Raw genomic sequence first — 16,914 nt, 5'->3', positions numbered from 1 at the left:
CCTTTTGGGAGGAAACCTACATCTATTTCAGCATAGGTGAAGGACCTTCTTCATTCCCAGAGGGTCCTGTCAGTGCATGACCTCTCTAGAGAGGTTGAACTTTGTTTGGAACATCACCACCACTGCACATTGCACTTTCTGAAGTCCAATGCAGATGAGTTTAATCCATTAACATGAGTTGAGTTACAATTTTTTTGGTCAGAAAGTCCAAATCATAGCGACTGGTTACTTTAAAGTATGGGGAATGCATGCTGTAGGACAAATCTCTTCATATGTTATATTGTTTCCATTACCTTGAGTTCCTTCCCAGAATCTGTGTCATCTTCAGCCTCTGCAGTTTTTCAGCTAAGTTTAAAGTTACCATTATTCAGTTAGACTGGGATTTTTTTTCTATATTTTTTTCGTTCTAAGAGGAGGTGTACAATAAATGTTTTTTTATGGTATGTTTAGGAATTGCCAAGTATGTTTAAAATTTTTCATTAAAAATTGGAACTAGACAATGTATGTCTTCTATCAAAACACTCATCCCTCCTGGTGTACATTACAAAAGGCATATATAATGTGTGTGTATGTATGTTTGTGGATGTACAGGTATCATATATATCTTTCCCTAGTGTTATATTTCTTTCTATGGAGTAGCTCCATAGACCAAAGCTCTCTTGAAAAGGATAGTGAGAACCACTGTAGCTTGCACAGTACTGCTGGATAGGATCTCAGAGCAGCTGTTGAGGTATGAGTGACTGTGAATGAACTTCAAGTGAGCATCCAAGGATAATCTGATTTTTCATTCTCCTATTCTAGCTGCAATAGAAAGTACAGTTGCTAAGTTTCATGTAAAATCTTGATTTAATGAAAAAATTATTTTCTCCTAGGGTTTGGGAATAAATATCTAGACTCTAGAATGCTTATTTAAATTCAACTCAAACTTCTTGAAGTCCATACTGTTAATTTGGGCATGAAAAAGATGGATGCATTTAGAAAAGTATAAAAGAAAAATCCACACTTTATTTTCTTCTGCTTATTTTGATCAGTGCACTTTTAAAAACTTTGTGTCAGGGAACACCAAGAACTTCAGCTCCTCAGAGAGAAATCAGCTGGAATAGAATAGCAGATTATTTTTATGAGAAAAATCACGTTATTAAGTACAAGAATTCTATTCTGTTAGATTGTTTTACAGAGAGAACAAAGATCTGTAGTGACAGCAAAAATTAGCTAAGATAAGTTTCTGTTCCAGCTGCCTATGCCTATGAAGAAAACAGATGATTAGGGAACACATAGTGTTACACAGAGTTATATGACAGGCTGAAGACATCCTCTTAGGTTTTTTTTTTTTTTTCCTAATATTTTGATTTTTTTAAAGAGAAATGACATAACAGGATATAGAAAAAATGATTCAGGTGACTGAAACAAGTGATGGAACTGAAAAGAGTAGGGAGGACATGGAGTGAACCACCATCCAGAGGAGGGTAAAACAGATTTTGACTAAAAGTGTGGAGGGCAGTTGGATGGTAAGGTTGTAATTACTTTGTGGATCCTTGATATTCTGTCTTTTTTGCTGCTTCTGCAGAATTATTACTTGCAAGGTATATGTTTCTTCATGCACAGGTACCTATGCATATACACACACATATATAAAGGTGGACCTGGACTGTTTTTAAGATTCCCAGAATCAGTATGTACCAGTGTTTATAGCAGTGACTCTGTATTTCTTAGGTCATTGCAAATGTACTGTTCCACAGGTAGTGACAAACAGAAAGCACTAAATTATGAAATCTATGAAAATTTAAGTTATTAACTCTTTCTCATCATAATTTTTTGCATGTCATCCTGAGGTTGCCTGTGGTTTGTAGAAAGTACTTCATTACTTCAGTATGAAATTATATCAGCCTGATACATCTCAAGGCCTTATGTGTTATGTGTCCTGCAGTTAAGAACTTAGTAAATACTGTCAAGAATGATTAATATCCTCTTAAATAATGGCACATAAATCAGTGATGTAAAAATAAAGTGTGGAAATTACCAGAGTAAAAGACAAGAGATTGTGTATTGGATTATATAATTGTATCTGCTAGACAAGGGAAAGATTTGAATATATGCCAGAAAAACAAAAATGAAAAGTCAAAGGGCAGAACCATAAATAGATTTCTTAAAGTCAGTATATTGTTTTATCCTGTGAACAATCTTAACTTATAGGAATACATGTCACCTGTAAATACCTGACTCCTCAGGTGCTTGTGGGTTTCTTTGTCAATGTGCTACATTTATTATGTTATAGGGACAAGTTATATGCCTAGATTTATTCCCACCAGTGAACAAGGATTAAACCTAAAATCAGAATGTGCGAGAAATACAATTGTGTAAAATTTAGGTTCCAGTGTATGTGACTTTGTGTTGGGTTTGATCATGTTGTAGAAAAAAAGAAAGAAACCATGCCTAGTATTTTGAGAATTATTAATAATGAAAAAAAAATCTAAAATTGGAGGTTTACTACATGAAATTAAAGCAGAAAATGTACAAACTGACAGTGAACAAAAGTGAATCTGATTCAGTTTTATCAATCAGTATGAGAAAAATATCAAGAAGAAACAGAGAGTATTGTTAAGCAGAACTAAATAATTCAAATTTGATTAAGCAATAACTCTATTAATAATCTAACTAAATATGTTATTTTAGTAGGATTTTTAACAATTTTCTCTCTTTAGTGCTAGAAATAAAAGAGAGAAAGTTCTGCTAATGAAAAATGGCATACAGTCATACTTGAATGGAAATAAAATCCTATAACAATTAACAGATCTTTTTCTTAAAAAAAAAAAAAAGTAATAGCCTACGGCCCCATTTAAAAATAATTTTTATTCAAAAGACATTCCTGCCAAATGTTATCAGTTTTAGAAATTAAGGTCTTACACTTTCTCATCTTGCAGTTTCATGATAAAAATTATTATTTCAAATATTTTAGTGAAGGAAAAGGAGGATGCACATGCTGATCCAGAAATACAACCTATGAAGGAAGATGATGGAACATTTGGTGAATACAGGTGAGCAGCTGATGTGGTTTGTCAAGTTCACTGTTGATGTCACACATGTACTGTATATAGTATCACACTTATTAATTTAAGACTAACTTTTTTTTCCATTAAAAGATTTTGTATCCTGTATTATTTAGAACTAAAAATAACATTTCAACCACAACATTAGGAAAAAAAAAAAATTATCCAAGCTTAGTATAAGCCATTTGCTAATTCAAGGTGAAAACCACATTCAAACACAATTGTATGTGTTTGAAAGTCAAAGTGTGGAATCTTTATTTACAAAACCATCTTTCAGAGAGTTCAAATGCCAGATACAGTGTCCTTTCAGTTAGGGCACTATGTTGAGCATTTCAGTTTTTGAAAATAAATTTGTAACTGAACTCTAACAAAGACAATCTGGTGTTGACTGGAAAACAAATGTGTTTAAAATCGCTGTCAGTACTAACATCTAATCCAATAACAAAGAAGTGATGTTATACACAGAGGTGAAGGAGTGTCCTACAAAGAAAGCAAATGTCCCTTTCATGTATTTCAGTACAAGATATGTAGCAAGCAGCTTCAAAGCATGCAGCACAGCTCTTATTCTTACACTCTTCTTTATACTAGCCAAATCTGGCATTACCAAAAGCATGCCTTGGCAAGACTATTCATACAACAATTATGAATATAGCTTATTAAAAAGCAGTTTATTTGTTTTTTGATTAGTACAAAAAATAATCTTACTATTTTCTAAATAGGTCAATAAGATTATATTTCACGTGGGTATGAAATAGATTTTGTGGTACATTCCTGTGTCAAAAGCAGCGTAGAAGTTCTTTATTACTGCAAAGATTTGGCATTTAAAAATGTACATAGAAAAAGCAGATTTTTTTTCAAGAAGGATCTACTTTGTTGCCATAGCTTCTTCACAGAAGGAGAAGTTACATCCCGATCTGACAGGACTAGATGTACAGTTCTGAATGCTAAGGAGCAGTTTCTGTTTATTCTTCTCTGATTAAAAACAGTATACTCCATTCTTAGGTTCATGAGATCAGTATAGTATTCCATTACAGCTGTAAGTTCATATGAATTACCTAAATTCAACAGATAAAAAGGGAAGTATGGAGCAATCTTTGGAAGGAGAGTTTAAGAAGTATACTGTGTAAGGTTTTCTGGGAAGCCTAGTTTGCATGCTCCTTTTTTGCTCCACTGGTTCTTGAAACTTGCAACTTCCAGCAGCAGAAACTGACCTTTGTACAGAATTGTACAAATGATGTGACCTCAATGCATGTTTTCTCAGGCCTGGAATAAGTATTCAAGCCTGCTTTCATGTGTGACCTGTAGCAAGGTTTGAATTTATGTCTCCATGTTTAGTGGTTTGAGTTAATCTGAAGAATGATCTAGAGCTTTATTAAATATTTTTATAATGCATTCATTCACTCATGTCTAGTGAATATGGGCAGATGCATGCCAAGCTTTCACACTTATTCAATGGGAGAGTTCTATGTACCCTGCAAAACCTCCTTTTAAAACTGTATTTCTGTGTAATTAGTCTATATTGGGCTTTCCTCTTTTTTCCTTAGAGACAGGGCAGGAGCAGCAACCAGTCAGATTACAGAAGATACCTTGTCATCCTCTCTGCAGCCCAGCATCACTGCAGTCACTCAGTTCCCAGTTTGTCTGCCTCACATGATGCGGTGCTTCTTTGAGGAAAAAGGGTATAGGGTTTCCCTTGGAAAAAAAATGTAATTTTTGAAGGATCTAGGAATTCGAGTATTTTGAACTTTTTTCATCACTTCAGGTCCATGTCTGCTTGGACAGGAAAGAAACTGGACAAGGAAAAGAGAACAAAAGGTAGCTGTGCCAATTCTGCTGAAGCAAACCCTGTCTTTACCAAAGCAAAGTCTGTGAGATCTGACAGACCCAACTTCTTCAGAAGGTCAGGGGATCAATACTCCAGCACCAGATCAGAGACCTCCTACACCAGGAGGAGGGCTAGGCAGTCTTCAGAGCTTACAAGGGTTAGTTCTGTCTCTGCTTCCCTCTGCCAAGAGGAAAAGAGGTCAGACAAATGGAAGTACAGGCATGGCTCTAGACATCATGCTTCTGAGCAACACATAATGGGGTCGGAGGAGGGCTCAGATTCTCAGGCAGGACAGCCATCCCCTTTCCAGACACCCCTCAGCTGCAACTCAGTTGGTGGCTTACTGGCAAGGCAGCATTCTTCTCTCCAGCACTGGTGCAGCCAGACCCCAGACTGCAGCTCAGACTCAGACGACACACAGAGCTCCTGCCACAGGAAGGTAAGACCTTCTACTGCTACTCACTTCTCCGAATCTGAAAAGAATTCACTAATGAAGTCTGTAATCTTGCCTGAGCTGGCCACTGTCTTAAAGGATGCTTTGACAGCAGCCAGACAAAGCATAACATCTGTGGCACAGGCTAGGACCCATTCAGTGAAGCATCCCAGGATACCAATTGCAGAAGTTCCACTGGTTCCTTTAGAAGCATCTGGGAGCAGTTCCCAGATTTCTGAGTTTGATCATATGGACAGCTTAAAATATCAAACAGCTCCTGGGAAGGAGAAACCTGAGGCTGACAAGGCCTTGGAGGTTGAATCAGCCCCTGAAGATGGGGAGGTGGCATCTGAGTCCCCTACAGAAGATCCAGAAGGACCAGATCCTCTGCGTAAATTTGACATGGAGAATCAGAATTACCTTTTTGAACACATAAAGAGGGTGCTAATGTTAAAATCTTCCAAATCTGAATGTGCCTCTGAAGAACTATTTATTCCCTCTGAAGAAGGCAAGGTAGATAATGCACTTCCTATCCATTCTGCTGTGGAAGATCTTGTCTGCAGGATTTGGGGAAATCCAGAAGGCAAGCATGAAGCCCCACCAATCCTACATAAGCTCTATCCTTTTCCAGTGGATAAAGCTGCTTTGTGGGGGACCTTGCCTGAGGTGGACAGAGTATTGGTTACTGGTAATTCTGTACTGTCAGTGCCTGATAATAGAGGTGCTCTCCCTAAAGATCCTACTGACAGAAAGATTGAGGAAGCAATTAAAAGATCTTTTAAGCTAGTTGCAGCCCAGCTTGGAGTATCTATCTACTGCACTTATGCTTCTAAAGCTTTACTAATATGGTTAGAGGAAGAACAAGCTAGATTCAAAAAGAAATGGGTCCCATCTGGTGCCATGCAGAGAAAACGCAGGCTGTGTAAAATTGCAGCTAATTTTATCCACGATGCAGCTGAGGATTCTCTCAGACTCACTGTTAAAAATGTGGCATGCCTCACTGTAGCCTGGAGAGCTCTCTGGCTGCGTCCTTGGAGCTCACCACTAGATCTGAAATGTAAACTGCTGTCCTTGCCATACACAGGGGGCAAGCTGTTTGGTGAATCCTTAGTCCAGATCATGAAGGATGTCTCAGAACACAAGCACTACTTACGTCAGAGGAAAAAAAAGAGCTCGGCTGGAAGCTCTTCCTGTTCTCCTCACAAGGGTGTGAGTTCCTTGCGTTCTCCTCCAAAGTTCAAAGGAGGGAAGGGAAAGTATAAGGTCTCACAGTCATTTCATGCCAAGTATGAAAAGACATCTCACTTTCAGAGAGATATCAGACCATCAAGAGGAACTTTCTAAGAACATAGACTTCCTAGTTTCACAGGAGCCGAGAAGTGTGGAAAGACATGGAAATGTTTCAGTATTTCTGGACAAATAAACCCAGTGCTTAGAAAATTAGTTGTTTCCAAGTAAGATTTAAATTATGAAGTTACTTAAATCTTAATGACTAATTAAGCTAGAGAAATCATAGCTCTCAAATCCCCTCTCTTTAGGGGAGGCTTTTTCCCCATTCCATTTCTAGGCTTCCTAGTGGTCTTGGGATGGTTTGGATTTGTTTGAAGTTTTGCACTCCTCAATGTCAACTAAGAGAATACTTTCTGTGTGAGAGCTGGCTGGTCTGCAGGACCAGACAACAATCAGATTTTTTCTGCCATATTGATCTAGTGAAGGAAATAATGCTTTAGGAAATGCAGGTGTTTCAGGAACTATGGAATGACTATGGATGCTATATTCCTGTGATTGGATGGATTCCTTCATTTTTACATAATAAGGGAAAACAGTGCCTCTGTAGCAATTTTCTCTGCACTCTCAGTGGTTTTCTGAGTTGTAGAAGACTGAGACAGTAAATTGTGGACAGTCATTGTCTACACCAAGAACCTGCAAGAAACAGAATAACTACCACAGATGTGTGTTGAGGTCAGTGTAGGTGTAAAAATCAGCCTAAATTTTCCTCTTGGTCCATAAATGGAGAGAAATTAAGGAGTTATGACAGCTACAGACCTGTGAGTTCATGGGTAGGAAGACTGGAAGCAAACAACTACAAGTGAAGGACGAAAGTCCAGTGGTCTGCAGAATGTTCTTAAGAAGATGAAACAGGATAAGGCAACTACAGTGGATGGATTGATAGTGTGGTAACACAGGAAATTTGCACATTTTTTTGCCTCTTTTCTTCAATATTTTGACACTGTTATTTTTCCTAGAAATTCTAGGATATGCTGTGAGACACTGTGGCAGAGTGTTCTGGGATTGCTAGATAATATATTACTCTTCCCTCTTCTGAGCTATCTAACAATGAAAATAAAGTTTGTAACCACAATTGTGGGGGTTTTCTCTTGTAGTTACTTAACTTGCAGCTTAGGTGTGTTTCCCTAGGGACCTAGCCATGATTTGTGCCTCAGGACTGTAATTCTAAGCTTGGTCCCTTGCAGAACAAGAGGTTATCTCAGTGGACTGCCTGAAGAACTGAACAGTCCAATTGGATTTGGCAGTAGTCTTACTGTATTCTAATTTACACACATGTACTTTCTTTGACAATTCTTTTTTTAATTCTTGAATACTTGTGTGGTTAACAACTTTTTCAGCACATTGCTTTTTAAAGCCAGGGCTTTATCACCCTGTTTTTTCAGCTTCTGTCAGGATTGAAGATTGAGTATTACAGAGATGTTAATGAAAAACTACTCAGAAGTCTAATATAGGTGTGCTTAAATAAGAAATAGTAAAATGGTTTGAAGTCTGGATTGACTGTAGTAATATTAGGACTCACAGTCCTAATAATTTAAGTGTCAGCAGAAACCTCTTAAGTATAGGGACAGATTCCCCTGGAGAATGCAGGGAAGCCATAGAGGAAGGAATTTCTGTGGCTTTACCTAATTGCTTTTACATAAACATTTCTGGGCTATTGACCTGAGGTCACAGTAAAAGGAATTTACTGCCAACAGTTTTCATCTTCTGCATCCACTTTCTGTGTCTCACAGCCCAGAATGTTTTTCCCACTTTGTTGCATGTTGCCTTTCACCTGACAGTTGTGCTATGAGGAAAAGTAGTATATTGCTAACCATATATTGAGTCTTTTTGCATGTCTAAGAATGTGGCAAAGTTTAGTTGGGAACTAGTTGCCTGCTGGACTGCAGAGGCATCGTAAAAGTGTCTTCCCCATTCTGACTGGTTGCTGCATGTACCCATGTCTAAGGAAGAAAAATTGAAAAGTTGAAAGAAGAAAGGAGATTTCAAGGTACATATTTCTTTCAATAACTGATAAGCTTGTGAAATGGAATTACTTTTTTTAAACAAATAAATTTGTACTTTGCACTAATATTATTGCTACCTTCATACTTCATATATCTCTTAATAATTAACTTCAAGTTTGAGATGTGTTTCATTAAACTAAGAAGAAAAAGAAACATTCATATAATAGCAATCATTAATGATTTATATTTAAATCATGCTTTTAGAATATGCTTTAATATTAAACACTTTTCTTACTGAAAAAATGTGCATGGTACATATAAGTACTTATCAAAATGATTGGTACATGTGAATCTTCTTTGAGAAATTTGCATCCCTAAAAAATGCTAGTATGGAATTTATTTTTACAGCAAAAAATAGTAAAAGTATGCTACACTTAACTTCCATGGCTCTAAAAAAAGCATACCCATTCTTATCTCATGTTTGGTTCCCATCAACTATTGTTTTCTGACTATTAATTATATGCACTGCATAAATGATGCTTTAAAAAACTTCTTCTTTACCACTGTAATTTTAGTCAACCCAATTTGCACTTTATTTTTTAATATCACAATATTACATTAGGTATGTAATTGAAGTCAGCAAGCAAAACCCCAAACAGAAACAGAAAGAAACTATGGTTTATCCTGATTGCAGTTTGGAATAGTTTTATGAACAGTTGCAAGCAAGGTTGGCAAACCTTGTGGGTACAGTATCAAAATTTATGGCTTTACCATGTTTTGGCAATATAACATTATATATTCTACTGTCTAAAGTGTTCTATAGCTCTTCCTAATGTAATTCAGCAGTTTTTGTAGTTTGCTTCTTGGCAGGAAACAGATAATACATTCATTTTGCCAGACCACCAGAGCCCCTCCTCTGTTTTGAATCCCCAGGGTAGCAAAAGTCTTGTCCAAAACATTGATGTGTTCACTTTTTTCTCCTTTTCCTATTTGTTTGGGTTTTTTCTCAATTTCTTTTTCTTCCACCCAAAACACTGTGTTCATCTTAAGAGTCATAATCCAGTTTGATACAGAAAAAATGGTACCATGGCAAATGTTACCTTTTCTGAACCAGGAGTGTCAAGCATCTTGGATAATCCCACTTGTTTTTCCCACTGCCAGAGTCCTGACAGAACCTCTCTCTAGACTTCTGTAGTGCAACAAGTGAAGGAATCCCCGGGTTCAGATTTGATTTTTGCAATTTCTGTGACTATGCTCTCACACCAGTACCCACCTCCATGTAGTTACACTCCTGGTAAATCTGCAGTTTTGTTTGCTTTCAATTATAGAGATTGTGGAATTCACATCCTGACTAAAATATAGAAAAATCTTTTACTCAGTGCAACTGTGTAAGTATTTCTTCATTGTTTGTCTTCTACATAAACTTCATTTGCAAAAATACAAATAAGAAAACCAGAAGAGCAACAGAAAGCAGAAGTTCTCATACTCAGATTTTTCTAAATTGTAATGGCAAATCAAGCTTTTCATTGGATTAAACACAAAAATGTTGGTGTATTTATACAGTACTGGCATATTGTTTATATATGTATATTCCAACCTATTGAATTACACTGGCTAGGGTCATACTTTAGAATATTTGCACAGAGATTCATGACCAATCAGAATATGATACAACTGCAATTTTAATTTATTTTAATTTCTGCATATTATGGTGTAAAGAATTATGAAGTTGTTTGCCTGAAATTAAACAGCAAACCATATACCAGTGCTCTTTCCTTTCCCAGAAAGCAAATCTTCCCTGGGAAAAGGACTGGTTACAATTTCAGCAGGAGGGCCTGGCCTTCCTTTGACTCGTGCAGTCTGTTTTAATAACTGTTAATACCTTCTGATGGGGGCATTGGAGAAACTACATTGTGTATGACTATTAAATACTCAATTCCATCTTCAACATTGAAATATGGGGTCCTTCCAAAATGAACTCTCTTCAGTAATGTCTCTGTAATCTGCTTGTGTTCACAGTGTTACAAACATTTTCACTTTGCTGCTGAATTATTGAAATTTTGGACTACAGTCTTTTAAATGTTATATGCCTGTATGTTTGTAGCACCAGTGAGCACAGATCGATGACATCTATCCTCGTGCCTTGTACACCACAATAAGGAAAACATCAAGCCTGATACAGTCACATTTGGAAGTTTTGCTTTTGTGTGCTTTGAGCATGAGGATTTTCTTATATGTAAATAAGAGATATATTCCTACCACTTTTTTCTGGTGTATATGCAGAATGATAAAATCTCTGGTATGCTTTTCTGTAAGTATATGCATATTAGAGGTGGCCTTCTTTTAGAATTTAATAACTTAGTGTTTTCCAAAACAAACAAAATAAGGTGATGAGGAGAAACAGCTTGTTGGAAAATGGCAGTAATGGTTTTCTACCAACAGTTTTCCACCAGGGCTTTTGTAGGCTAACTATATGATCTGATGTGGCCTTGTACATCCTGTGTTTTATATATATATATATATACACACACCCATATATATATATGGTTTCTCTGGGTGCTTAAAGGAAGGTATTAGTTAGAAAAAAAATGTATTATTTTATAACATACTAGGTTTTAGGAATTAGAGGGTTAAAAATTTGCTGAGTATATATTCAGCCTAGTGTTCTAGAAATTGCAAAATGTAATTTTGTTTCTTTAATATTTTATATGTGTTTCTTTATATTTCCCATAAGCTGTGAATCTAAATAAAACCCCCAAACCACTTCATTTTTTTGTACCCTTTATGCAAATCAAGTCACATGTTCTGTTTAAGACAAGGTATATAATTGCACCCAAAAGTGCAGCTGGAAATGGTGGGTTTCAATTCAAAATGCTTTGGAGCTGCTGCTGAAATCCTCATCTTGACACTGAAGTGCAATGTAAAGGATTCTGAAAAGAGCCCAACTATATCTATTTCATGAAATACAAGCCTACCACAGCTGCAAATTTATTTGAGGATGTTGATGGTGCTGCCTTTTCCACTGACAAAGGAAAGACCACAGTACTTTGCTACAGGGATCTCCTCCACTGGCCTTTCTTTCCTTTCCTTTTTCTCTTGTCCTCCAAATCACCATCATAGTTGTCAGAACATTATCAGTCATGGAGTAGGGTAGGGAGATGGATCTGATAAGCAATGAAAAAGGCTAAGCATGCTCTCAACTCCTCAATTCTAGCTACTGTAAGCTAAATTGTTGCTTTACCTGTAATACAGTAAATATTGTAGAAATTTTAAGAGCAACTTATTATTGATACAATACTGATCACTATCAGGATATGGACTTTGCTTTTCTTCTTAGGCTATTTTCATTTGTTTCTTCTGCACCCATTTAATGGAATATGTAGGTCTCTTGAAAGGTAAGGTTGAAAATTGCAAGTCTGGCCTGCATTATGTAACAAATTTTTTTAAATGCAGCTCTTTTATTTTCTTTATACTAGTAAAGAAAATCAGTATATTTCATTTAACCAAATTCATTCCTCATTCATTTTCAAGGAGTCAAAGAAATTAAGAAGTTTAACAGACTAACTTCACGGCACATCATGAGCTTGTTACTTTGGAGAACAAACAAATTATTTTTTTATAGCTTTACAACCCACTTCTTAATGCTTGCAGTTGCATTTACATGACCTCCAAGGGCCCAGGTCTTACCACTGAAAAGTCATGCACGATGGGGGAAAAAAAATAAAAGAAACTACAACTCCCCCTCCCACCACTGAAGACATTCTCTGTTTAAACCATTCCTACACCATGTTTCCATGTGAACTGCATCATATTGATTTGTCTCTACAATGTGATGTGGGTTTACTAAAGGATTATAGGGCTGCACACATGCTTTTCATAAACCCTGCATGCATGGCTGATTTTGTCTTAATAAACAGTGCATCCGTTAATCCCATGTTTGTTTGTTTGTGTCTGCAGCGATGCAGAGGACCATAAACCTCTAAAAAAAGGAAGCCGGACACCTTCAGACAGAACTGTGAAAAAAGAAGACAGTGATGATAGTTTAGTTGACTATGGAGAAGGTGTAAATGGTCAGTTCAATGAGGATGGCTCCTTTATTGGACAATATAGTGGTAAAAAAGAGAAAGAACCTGCAGAAGGAAATGAAAGCTCTGAGGCTCCTTCTCCTGTAAATGCCATGAATTCATTTGTGTAACCACAGAACTTGATCCCCTTGTATCTCCAGTTTGCTTAAAGCACTTGTACATCCTCCTTCTCATACTATGAACACGCAGGTATCGGAGCTCCTCACCACCAGAAGTTAATGCTATGAGAACATGCAGGTTAACACCAGTACACAGCATAATGACACAGTAAGTGGTATGTTACTATGAATCAAAATAGAAAATTCAAATTTTGCTCAAAACTTGGGTATTTTTACTTTTTTTTTAAAGGAACTGACACAAACAGTAACATCAGCTTGTAATTTTGTTTCCTGTTGAAAATACAGTAAAATGCATGGAAAAAAAAACCCCCTACACAACTCACAGATAATCTCGTGTACACTATAAAGACATGGTTTGACAATTTGTTATGCAGTCCTCAGCTGAATCCCTAAATATGAATTCCGTTCTCAATGTCAGAGTGTTATAGTAGTATTATATAGAACTTCAATGTCTTTGTGGACATTGTTGTGAAATTGGTGACTTAATGTCTAGCTATCATATGTCTTTTTGCAAGACAGTTAGGAACAGTATGTACAGTATATAAATGCTAAATGATTTAAGTATGACACTTGCATTTGCTGATGCTTAATGAGACCCTGTTATCTGCTCTTTGCTCCTATTACTTTATAGCCTTTTTAATCTGTCAGGTATTACGGCAGTACAGTGTTCTATTTTTACATCAAAACATATTGAATTGATTTTAGGGCATAAAAGATATGCATTGCAATGCATTTTGGAATTTTTACAGTCACTGAAAGAAAAACTTTAAAAATTAAGGAAAATATTCCAGAAAACACAGGGCAAAGTACATTCAGTGCCTTTATACGATATGCATTCCGTAATGTGCTGTACTACTAAATCAGTTAGTGCAGTAAACTGTGATCAGCAGACTACTGTCATTGCCAAATAAAGTAAAAATGTGAAGAAAAAGAAGTGCTATGAAACTGTTGTGCTAAAAATGGAAAGATTGAAATATTTTAAATTACATAAAGAAGAGTATGATTTTTCCCTTTAGAAAAAGCTTTGTACACAGTTACAGCACAACATGTTTTCATGGCCTTAGAATACTTAAAACAAAAACGAAAACAAACAAACAAACAAAAATCCCAAAACACAACCAGAGTTAAATTATTTACTAACACAGCAAGGAATAAGCTCTTGTAAAATAAATCATTAAAAACCCAAAGCAGCTGACTCCATCATTTGGTGAGAATGCATTTCTCTCTGTGTCCCAGCCTGATCAGTGTGGCAGCTTTGTAATTATCTCCAGCCTGAAGCAGTGTGGGGGTTACGCTCGGACCACAGCATTCCATCTGACAAGTGCTAATACGGTTTATTGGTAAAGGATTTCCCTTATCGGTTAAAAAATTATTTTCTCGCATACTATATCAATCAAATGTTTACCTCCAAATAGAAATTTTTATAACAACCTATGGTTGAAGGAATGCTCAGTTTCATTTGCCAATAAATTGGTTTTTCATAACTTGCATCAAGTTTAATTTTAAGTAAGCTTTTTATATGTAGATATTTTGTTGAATTTGTAAATACACTTAAAGCGTAGATGCTATATGCTTCTAGGTGTTACAGACAAATAAACCAAGAAAGCTGATGTTGTACTGTGTAAGAAGTACTATAGGCAATGGTGTGCATGGTATTTTAAAGCATCTACTTATATTTTTTTTATTTTCTTTTTTCTTTTTCTTTTTTTTTTTTTTTTGTGGAAATAAAATAGTTATCTGGTCATTTACTGCAGATTCCAACTAAACCATTCAGAGCTTTTGCCAGTGCACTACATTAGCCCATAGGACACCTTGCAGCTTTCATGTATATATTGTAGGTAAAGCACAACTGAAGTAATCCCAAATGTAACCCAGCTGTAATAAGCTTCTTTCGCACCTTTGAGCTTTCCATTGGTCAGTTTTTTTAATGGGAACTGAAATACAAAATGAATTCTATGAACACTGATTACAAAGCACAAAGAGAACATTTCTTCACAGGATTTGCCAATGGTTTTGGTGAAAAAAATATCATTTTACTCTTATTTAATTGTAGATGCTGAATTATCTGTGCATGTGGGGGTAAACATACAGACTCACTTCTGTAATAGTGCAACGGATTTTGTATTAAAAATAAATGTGGTTTTAAAATTTCACTGTTTGGTCTGTTTACACTAGCAATAAAAATCACATCGAATTAGTCTTGTAATTAAGAATTCAAAGTAGTAAAACAGCATGAAAGAGCTCTGACAGAAGTTGTTCCCATGATGTTACAGAACTTCCATTACTGCCACCAAATTATTTACAGAAACTTGCATACCTTCACATGCTACCATTTGAAAAAATGGTAAATTTGTCTGACCATTTCCCATTGAAATCTGTGATATGCATTTTACTTCTCTGGATGTTTTTATTATTTATTTAGTCATATTACTGCAAATAAAAGAACTGAAACAGTCATGTTCCATACCTGTAAGAGTGAATAAGAGAAAGTAATGTTGATTTGAAATTAAGAGCCTCCAGATAGGATCCCAAATAAGGATTTTGTGTCCTAAAGGAATCGTCTGACATACAAACTTATGGTTATCTGTTTTTAAATATGAAGTGAGGAATTTTTAGTCATCATCTTTTACAGTACACAAAATCCATTGCAATGCTCTTTTCGTATCTTGTCTATCCTATATATGAATGGAAACAGACTGGGCAGGAGGGCAGTTGTTCTGCATAGAAGACTGCAGGAGAGCCATGGATTCCAAGATTCTGTGCTTCAGGAGATGTATCCAAAAGCTGATGAGTGGGCATGATACTTGAAAGAGGGATCTTATCACTGAATCAGAAGCCATTCTGCCAGCCTTCCCATATTAAGTGGAAACTCCTGGATATTTCTGCTCTGTCACCTGCACAGACTCAGTTCTGGCACTTTTATCTTCAAATATCTTCACAATATCCTCAGATATTGGCTGCCTTGGTTTTTGTACAGGTATCTGTTGATTTTTGCAGCAATGTAAACTGTCTGGGAGATATGAAATACAGCTGTTTCTGTTTCAATTAAAGAATACTTCCTGAAAAGAGAGATCTGAGTTCCCTAGGCATAGTTGGGGAGAAGGATTTCATACAGTAACAACTTTTGGAGACACACATACATTATCTGTGCATGTTCCCCAAAGTGTACTAATACATATAGTTGCTACACTTTTCTTTTACTGATATACCTTTGCTTTTGATTTTATTCTCACTGAAGTGATTGTATAAATCCTGAGGGAATTAAAGAGGATACCCCAATCGTAATTTTTCTTGTAATCTATTTTCACATTGTTCCTAGGAAAATACAATTTCCTCTTAGCAGAGGCAAAGTGGCAAAAGATTTGGGAACCAAATTCTCTTTTCATGATGTCTGGTCTATGTTAAAACAGAAATTCTAGGAATTATATATGAAGAAATATTATCTACCGTCTGGAAGTGTCTTCTTTTCTGAAAAAAAAAAAAAACGGGGGAGGGGGGGAGAAAATCAGAAAGAGAATGAGATTCAAATAATTTCTGAAAAGCAATTGTCATTTGTTGTGTTTCTGTCCCACTCCCTCTCTTTTTTTCCCCCTTCATCTACCTTAGGAAAGAACATTTCAGAGACTTGGCAGAAGCAGGAACTGGTTTTGTGGGAAGATGGAAATAACCGAATGTACTACTTGTAGGAATCTACCCCCAGATGATGCCCCTAGAGTGAAAGTAAATCCAACTGGCCATCATGTTTTAATCTCTGGCTGCTCTTTGTGCATGAGAAGTGGAAACTTTAGATCAAACTGTCAAGATAAATACATGTCAGCAGGACTATGATCGACAGTAGATGTGATCTGTTGTGACTGTAAGCAAGGAGAAAAATGGTCATCCCGGTGTTCTCATGAGTTTTGGCAGCAAAAATATCCACAACATTCCTTACTGTGCTGACATGTAAATGAGCTGATAAAAAATTGTGATCATGTTCAATACCTGAAGGATGATTCTTCATTGGGGTTTGGAGAAGTTTGTGCTATTTTGCATTTGGCAGCAATGGCTTTGTCCCTCCGGATAAATCTGAAGCCAGCTGGCAGGTAATAGGTTTGCACATGTTTAAATTGGAGAGAGGCAGGGCAGGAGACAGCTCCTGTCACCTGGACCCAGCCAGCCTTTTGACCTGTTTT

General features: G+C 36.4%; 1 protein-coding gene across 38 annotated transcripts in view; it reads left to right on the top strand.

Annotated features, from left to right (window-relative positions):
- NRCAM (neuronal cell adhesion molecule) overlaps window positions 1–14,895 on the top strand; it is a 146,453-nt gene extending 131,558 nt beyond the window's left edge. For 21 of the 38 annotated variants that reach the window (XM_074539853.1, XM_074539859.1, XM_074539854.1 and 18 more), the window contains 3 exons: window positions 2,957–3,035; window positions 4,810–8,582; window positions 12,496–12,667. In XM_074539853.1, the coding sequence (XP_074395954.1) occupies window positions 2,957–3,035; window positions 4,810–6,649 (1,919 nt within the window). In that variant the 3' untranslated portion in view covers window positions 6,650–8,582; window positions 12,496–12,667. Of the gene's footprint in view, window positions 1–2,956; window positions 3,036–4,809; window positions 8,583–11,875; window positions 11,934–12,495 lie in introns of all 38 variants that reach the window. The other 17 variants (XM_074539882.1, XM_074539877.1, XM_074539880.1 and 14 more) reach the window with 3 other exon arrangements.
- The last annotated feature ends 2,019 nt before the right edge of the window (window positions 14,896–16,914 follow it).

The sequence above is a fragment of the Zonotrichia albicollis genome, chromosome 4 (assembly GCF_047830755.1).
Source record: "Zonotrichia albicollis isolate bZonAlb1 chromosome 4, bZonAlb1.hap1, whole genome shotgun sequence".
NCBI classification, from domain to species: Eukaryota; Metazoa; Chordata; class Aves; order Passeriformes; family Passerellidae; genus Zonotrichia; species Zonotrichia albicollis.
Note: the sequence above shows the minus strand (reverse complement) of the source record. Positions and strands in the feature narration are given on the sequence as shown.